This window comes from Oncorhynchus clarkii, chromosome 19 (assembly GCF_045791955.1).
Source record: "Oncorhynchus clarkii lewisi isolate Uvic-CL-2024 chromosome 19, UVic_Ocla_1.0, whole genome shotgun sequence".
In the NCBI taxonomy this organism is placed as follows: domain Eukaryota; kingdom Metazoa; phylum Chordata; class Actinopteri; order Salmoniformes; family Salmonidae; genus Oncorhynchus; species Oncorhynchus clarkii.
The window spans coordinates 18750887-18759611 of record NC_092165.1 but is presented as its reverse complement, the minus strand read 5'-3'; the positions used below and the strand labels follow the sequence as shown (position 1 = coordinate 18759611).

The 8725-nt window shown below is 48.3% G+C and overlaps 1 protein-coding gene across 1 annotated transcript; it reads left to right on the top strand.

Moving 5' to 3' along the window:
• The first annotated feature begins 861 nt into the window (after window positions 1-861).
• LOC139374429 (probable cyclin-dependent serine/threonine-protein kinase DDB_G0292550) lies at window positions 862-4840 on the top strand. Its single transcript, XM_071115477.1, has 6 exons — window positions 862-914; window positions 1432-2077; window positions 2372-2908; window positions 3067-3317; window positions 3457-4173; window positions 4279-4840. The coding sequence occupies exons 1-6, from the start codon at window positions 862-864 to the stop codon at window positions 4838-4840; spliced, it is 2766 nt and encodes a 921-aa protein (XP_070971578.1).
• The last annotated feature ends 3885 nt before the right edge of the window (window positions 4841-8725 follow it).

The following is an 8725-nucleotide window of genomic DNA, read 5'->3' as shown; positions in this document are numbered from 1 at the left end:
TTTCCCACTAAGCGGGTATTTAACAATATCAGCTCAGTCCCTGAGCCCAGTGCTGTGGCAGCCATGATGGTAGAGGCAGTTTCAAGCAACAGCTCAAATTTCTATCTCCCAGTGAGCACAGACTCTATTGTGGCTACCAGTAGGACTCAAATATTATTTGCACTTGTTGTTCATTACATATTCACTGGTACTACTTTGTTATAATACATCATTTAATTATAGCTTATACGCAAGGGATGGTTAATTCAATGCTCTGCAATTCTATTAAAATAGATCACAATGTGGGAGGTGTGATATGGTCCCAAAGAGGGAGCTGAGGTGGAGTAGGTCATTTCCATTGAACTATGCAGCCTTGCATTGATAATCGGTCTTTTATTTTTTACCATAGCTGTTTCCACATCAACCTCAGATGCGGCTAAAACAACTACAGCCGTCTCCACAGCTCCCACAACAGCCCCAGCTACTTCCAAAACAACCACATCAGCTCCCACAACGACCATAACTGTTGCTCCATCTATAACAGATGCGACAAAAACAACTACAGCCATCCCCACAACAACCATAGCAGCTCCCACAACAACCACAGCAGCTCTCACAACAACCACGGCTGCTGCAACATCAACAACCAGCCCCACAACATCCACGGCTGTTGCAACATCAACAACCATCCCCACAACAACCACAGATGCTCTTACAACAACCACAGCCATCCCCACAACAACCCCAGCTTCTCCCACAACAACCACAGCAGCTCCCATAACAACCACAGCTTCTTCCCCAACATCCACAGCTGCTCCCACAACAACCACAACTGCTTCCACAACGACCAGAGCTGATTCCATAACAACCACAGTATCACCAATGACAACTACAGCTGCGGTACAACAACTACAGCTGCACCCACAACAACCACTGTAGCTCACACAACAACCACAGCTGCAGTTACCACAACCACAGCTGCTACGACAACAATAGCAGATCCCACAACAACCACAACTGCTCCCACAACAACAGCAGCACCAACGACAACTACAGATGTGGCTACAACAACTACAGCTGCACCCACAACAACCACTGCAGCTCACACAACAACCACAGCTGCAGTTATCACAACCACAGCTGCTGCAACGTCAATAATAGCAGATCCCACAACAACCACAACTTCTCCCACAACAACCCCAGCTGCACCCACAACAACAATAGCAGATCCCACAACAACCACAGCTGCTCCCACAACAACCCCATCTGTTCCCACAACAACAATAGCAGATCCCACAACAACAACAACTGCTCCCACAACAACCCCAGCTGCTCCCACAACTACAGCAGCACCAACATCAACTACAGCTGAATCTACTACAACAACAGCTGCACCCACAACAACCACTGCAGCTCACACAACAACCACAACTGCTCCCACAACAACCCCAGCTGTTCCCACAACAACAATAGCAGATCCCACAACAACCACAACTGCTCCCACAACAACCCCAGCTGCTCCCACAACAACAGCAGCACCAACGACAACTACAGCTGCGGCTACAACAACAACAGCTGCACGCACAACAACCACTGCAGCTCACACAACAACCACAGCTGCAGTTATCACAACCACAGCTGCTGCTACGACAATAGCAGATCCCACAACAACCATAGCTTCTTCCCCAACAACCGTAGCTGCTCCCACATCAACTACAGCTGCACCCACAACAACCACTGTAGCTCACACAACAACCACAGCTGCAGTTACCACAACCACAGCTGCTACGACAACAATAGCAGATCCCACAACAACCACAACTGCTCCCACAACAACAGCAGCACCAACGACAACTACAGATGTGGCTACAACAACTACAGCTGCACCCACAACAACCACTGCAGCTCACACAACAACCACAGCTGCAGTTATCACAACCGCAGCTGCTGCTACGTCAACAATAGCAGATCCCACAACAACCACAACTGCTCCCACAACAACCCCAGCTGCACCCACAACAACAATAGCAGATCCCACAACAACCACAACTGCTCCCACAACAACCCCAGCTGCTCCCACAACAACAGCAGCACCAACGTCAACTACAGCTGAATCTACAACAACAACAGCTGCACCCACAACAACCACTGCAGCTCACACAACAACCACAACTGCTCCCACAACAACCACAACTGCTCCCACAACAACAATAGCAGATCCCACAACAACCACAACTGCTCCCACAACAACCCCAGCTGCTCCCACAACAACAGCAGCACCAACGTCAACTACAGCTGAATCTACAACAACAACAGCTGCACCCACAACAACCACTGCAGCTCACACAACAACCACAACTGCTCCCACAACAACCCCAGCTGTTCCCACAAGAACAATAGCAGATCCCACAACAACCACATTTCCTCCCACAACAACCCCAGCTGCTCCCACAACAACCACTACAGCTCACACAACAACCACAACTGCTCCCACAACAACTACAGCTGCACCCACAACAACCCCAGCTGCTCCCACAACAACAGCAGCACCAACGTCAACAACAGCTGCAGCCACAACAACCACTGCAGCTCACACAACAACCACAGCTGCAGTTATCACAACCACAGCTGCTGCTACGACAACAATAGCAGATCCCACAACAACCATAGCTTCTTCCCCAACAACCGTAGCTGCTTCCACATCAACTACAGCTGCACCCACAACAACCACTGTAGCTCACACAACAACCACAGCTGCAGTTATCACAACCACAGCTGCTGCTACGTCAACAATAGCAGATCACACAACAACCACAACTTCTCCCACAACAACCCCAGCTGCACCCACAACAACAATAGCAGATCCCACAACAACCACAACTGCTCCCACAACAACCCCAGCTGCTCCCACAACAACAGCAGCACCAACGTCAACTACAGCTGAATCTACAACAACAACAGCTGCACCCACAACAACCACTGCAGCTCACACAACAACCACAACTGCTCCCACAACAACCCCAGCTGTTCCCACAACAACAATAGCAGATCCCACAACAACCACAACTGCTCCCACAACAACCCCAGCTGCTCCCACAACAACAGCAGCACCAACGTCAACTACAGCTGAATCTACAACAACAACAGCTGCACCCACAACAACCACTGCAGCTCACACAACAACCACAACTGCTCCCACAACAACCACAACTGCTCCCACAACAACCCCAGCTGCTCCCACAACAACAGCAGCACCAACGACAACTACAGCTGCGGCTACAACAACAACAGCTGCACCCACAACAACCACTGCAGCTCACACAACAACCACAGCTGCAGTTATCACAACCACAGCTGCTGCTACGACAACAATAGCAGATCCCACAACAACCATAGCTTCTTCCCCAACAACCGTAGCTGCTCCCACATCAACTACAGCTGCTCCCACAACAACCACGGCTGCTGAAACATCAACAGCCATCCCCACAACATCCACGGCTGCTGCAACATCAACAACCATCCCCACAACAACCACAGATGGTCTTGCAACAACCACAGCCATCCCCATAAAAACTACAGCCATCCCCTCAACAACCCCAGCTGCTCCCACAACAACCACATCAGGTCTCACAACAACCACAGCCATCCCCACAACAACCACGGCTGTTGCAACATCAACAACCATCGCCACAACATCCACGACTGCTGCAACATCAAAAATCATCCCCATAACAACCACAGATGCTCTTACAACAACCACAGCCATCCCCACAACAGCTACAGCCATCCCCACAACAACCCAAGCAACTCCCACAACAACCACAGCAGCTCTCACAACAACCACAGCATCTCCCACAACATCCACGGCTGCTGCAACATCAACAACCGTCCCCACAACAACCACAGATGGTCTTTCAACAACCACAGCCAACCCCACAACAACTACAGCCATCCCCACAACAACACCAGCTGCTCCCACAACAACCACAGCAGCTCTCACAACAACCACAGCCATCCCCACAACAACCACGGCTGCTGCAACATCAACAACCATCCCCACAACATCCACGACTGCTGCAACATCAACAATCATCCCCACAACAACCACAGATGCTCTTACAACAACCACAGCCATCCCCACAACAACCCCAACTTCTCCCACAACAACCATAGCAGCACCCATAACAACCACAGGTTCTTCCCCAACATCCACAACTGCTCCCACAACAACCACAGCTGCAGTTACCACAACCACAGCTGCTTCCACAACGACCAAAGCTGATTCCATAATAACCACAGCATCACCAATGACAACTACAGCTGCAGGTACAACAACTACAGCTGCACCCACAGCAACCACTGTAGCTCACACAACAACCACAGCTGCAGTTACCACAACCACAGCTGCTACGACAACAATAGCAGATCCCACAACAACCACAACTGCTCCCACAACAACCCCAGCTGCTCCCACAACAACAACAGCACCAACGACAACTACAGATGCGGCTACAACAACTACAGCTGCACCCACAACAACCACTGCAGCTCACACAACAACCACAGCTGCAGTTATCACGACCACAGCTGCTGCAACGACAACAATAGCAGATCCCACAACAACCACAACTTCTCCCACAACAACCACAGCTGCTCCCACAACAACAGCAGCACCAACGACAACTACAGCTGCGGCTACAACAACAACAGCTGCAGCCACAACAACCACTGCAGCTCACACAACAACCACAGCTGCAGTTATCACAACAACAGCTGCTGCTACGACAACAATAGCAGATCCCACAACAATCATAGCTTCTTCCCCAACAACCTTAGCTGCTCCCACATCAACTACAGCTGATCCCACAACATCCACGGCTGCTGCAACATCAACAACCATTCCCACAACAACCACAAATGCTCTTACAACAACCACAACCATCCCCACAACAACTACAGCCATCCCAACAACAACCCAAGCTGCTCCCACAACAACTACAGCAGCTCTCACAACAACCACAGCCATCCCCACAACAACCACGGCTGCTGCAACATCAACAACCATCCCCACAACATCCACGGCTGCTGCAACATCAACAACCATCCCCACAACAACCCCAGCTTCTCCCACAACAACCACAGCAGCTCCCATAACAACCACAGCTTCTTCCCCAACATCCACAGCTGCTCCCACAACAACCACAACTGCTTCCACAACAACCAGAGCTGATTCCATAATAACCACAGCATCACCAATGACAACTACAGCTGCAGGTACAACAACTACAGCTGTACCCACAACAACCACTGTAGCTCACACAACAACCACAGCTGCAGTTACCACAACCACAGCTGCTACGACAACAATAGCAGATCCCACAACAACCACATCTGTTTTCACAACAAATACACCTGCTCCCACAACATCAGCAGCACCAACGACAACTACAGCTGCGGCTACAACAACTACAGCTGCACCCACAACAACCACTGCAGCTCACACAACAACCACAGCTGCAGTTACCACAACCACAGCTGCTGCTACGACAACAATAGCAGATCCCACAACAACCACAACTGCTCCCACAATAACCCCAGCTGCTCCCACAACAACAGCAGCACCAACGACAACTACAGATGCGGCTACAACAACAACAGCTGCACCCACAACAACCACTGCAGCTCACACAACAACCACAGCTGCAGTTATCACAACCACAGCTGCTGCTACGACAACGATAGCAGATCCCACAACAACCATAGCTTCTTCCCCAACAACCGTAGCTGCTCCCACATCAACTACAGCTGCTCCCACAACAACCATCCCCACAACATCCACGGCTGCTGCAACATCAACAACCATCCCCACAACAACCACAGCAGCTCTCACAACAACCACAGCATCTGCCACAACATCCACGGCTGCTGCAACATCAACAACCAGCCCCACAACAACCACATATGGTCTTGCAACAACCACAGCCATCCCCACAACAACCCCAGCTGCTTCCACAACAACCACAGCAGCTCTCACAACAACCACAGCCATCCCCACAACAACCACGGCTGCTGCAACATCAACAACCATCCCCACAACATCCACGGCTGTTGCAACATCAACAACCATCCCCACAACAACCACAGCCATCCCCACAACAACCCCAGCTTCTTCCACAACAACCACAGCAGCTCCCATAACAACCACAGCTTCTTCCCCAACATCCACAGCTGCTCCCACAACAACCACAACTGCTTCCACAACGACCAGAGCTGATTCCATAATAACCACAGCATCACCAATGACAACTACAGCTGCAGGTACAACAACTACAGCTGCACCCACAACAACCACTGTAGCTCACACAACAACCACAGCTGCAGTTACCACAACCACAGCTGCTACGACAACAATAGCAGATCCCACAACAACCACATCTGTTTTCACAACAACTACAGCTGCACCCACAACAACCACTGCAGCTCACACAACAACCACAGCTGCAGTTATCACAACCACAGCTGCTGCTACAACAACAATAGCAGATCCCACAACAACCACAACTGCTTCCACAACAACCCCAGCTGCTCCCACAACAACAGCAGCAGCACCAACGACAACTACAGCTGCGGCTACAATAACTACAGCTGCACCCTCAACAACCACTGCAGCTCACACAACAACCACGGCTGCCGTTATCACAACCACAGCTGCTGCTACTACAACAATAGCAGATCCCACAACAACCATAGCTTCTTCCACAACAACCGTAGCTGCTCCGACATCAACCACAACTGCTCCCACAACGACCAGAGCTGATTCCATAACAACAGCAGCAGCACCAACGACAACTACAGCTGCGGCTACAATAACTACAGCTGCACCCTCAACAACCACTGTAGCTCACACAACAACCACAGCTGAAGTTACCACAACTGCTGCCACGACAACAATAGCAGATCCCACAACAACCACAGCTGCTCCCTTAACAACCACTGCTGCTCGTATAACAACTGCAACTACACCCACAACAACCATATCTTCTCCCACAACAACCACATTTGCCCCCATAGCAACAGCAGCTGCTGCAATAACAACCACAGTTGCATCAACAAAAACCACAGCCATCCCCACCACAACCACAGCTGCTGCTACGCCAACTACAGCTGCTCCAGCAACAACCACAGCTGCTCTGATCAAAGCTACCACAACACCGGCACCTCCACCACCGGAGGTGAAGTTGGAGTTCAAATTAGAGCAAAACTTCACGGCAGACTTGAATAATACATCTTCAGCAGAGTTCCATGCATTAGCAACCATTGTGGCTACAGCGGTAATTTCAGTTTTATATTCTTTAAAAAAAAAAATACTGTTCATATTTAGTAGTACTTTCTGTCAGGTTCATAAAGAGGGATATTATCCCCCAAATAAGTTTTCATATTTGCCATTATGTCAGACACTTTCCCTCAAATTGTGCATGTCAACATTTAAGTTTTCGAGATAAATTGCTAAAATTGGTTATATTACATTTACAGTTGGACACAGTTTACCAAAACAAATATGGATCCCGTTTCAATCGCACAGAGGTCCTAGGTTTCAGGTAGGTAGTTATTCTTGAGTTTGTATTTTTACTTAGGGCCATTCTTGGAATTAATTTTAAGATAGACATTGTATTCATCAATTATTTTTACGGTAAATTATTAATTTGTGTAAGTGTTCATAATTGTCATAGCATTTAAATATGAATCTAATTTACTGACGGTATCATATTCATTGTTTTTCATTTGGTTGGTTTCCAGTAAAGGTTCGGTTGTGGTAGACGCTAAGCTGATATTTAACAATGCCAGCTCAGTCCCTGAGTCCAGTGCGGTGGTCACAACTTTGACAGAGAGTGTCTCAAGCAACAGCTCTAATTTCTCTCTCCCATTGAACACAGCTTCAATCACAGCAACAAGTATGACACCTTCATTTTCTAAATTCTGAACTCTTAGTAACTCAATATTTCCCTGCACTCTCTCTGCCTCATGTTCGTAAAATACCAAGTTATCATACAGCTGCACTTCTTTATATGTCTGCATTTTACTTTTCTATGTTTCATTATATTATATGAATTATATTGATCCTGTCTCTATATCACTTAACTGTTCAACATAATAAGAACATTATGACAACTGACACAAATTCCTGTAAACAATTGTTGATTGGATATTAAAGCCATCTATTCTATCTTTTCATGTTCCAATATAATTCTGATAGTTAACAATGATCAGATGTTGTTGAAGCTGTGTGCAATGCTTAATGTTTTATAGAAGACCTATTTTCTTTGAGACCAGTACATCTTCTATTACACGTACATCATGACGTCTGATGATTTGCTGTCTTCCAGGAGTTGTTTCAACCCCAGCTCCAACTACTACTTCTACTCCGGTTCCTCCAATGTCAACAACGTATATGGTCGTGCACGCAACGTCCGCCCCTTTGAACATGTCAATGCAGCACATTACAGTGAATGCAACTTCGGCCCCCTCAAACGTGTCAACTATAAACACGGTAGTTGACACGGTAGTCAACACAACAGCCCCTGCAACGAACACAGTAGTCAATGCAACGGCATCTCCAACTACCCCAGAAGTCAATGCAACAGCTCCTCCAACTACCACAGTAGTAAATGCTACTGTAGCTCCAACCGCTCCGGTAACCAATTTGACCGAAACACCAAAGATCCCAGTACCAACTATCCAAGTACCA

Coding starts and splice junctions, on each gene's coding strand:
- LOC139374429 (XM_071115477.1), top strand. CDS start 862: ATGACAACTACAGCTGCGGTACAACAACTACAGCTGCACCCACAACAA. Junction 915..1,431: donor CTGCACCCACAACAACCACT/GTAGCTCACACA, acceptor CAACAACCCCAG/CTGTTCCCACAACAACAATA. Junction 3,318..3,456: donor ACACAACAACCACAGCTGCA/GTTATCACAACC, acceptor AAACATCAACAG/CCATCCCCACAACATCCACG.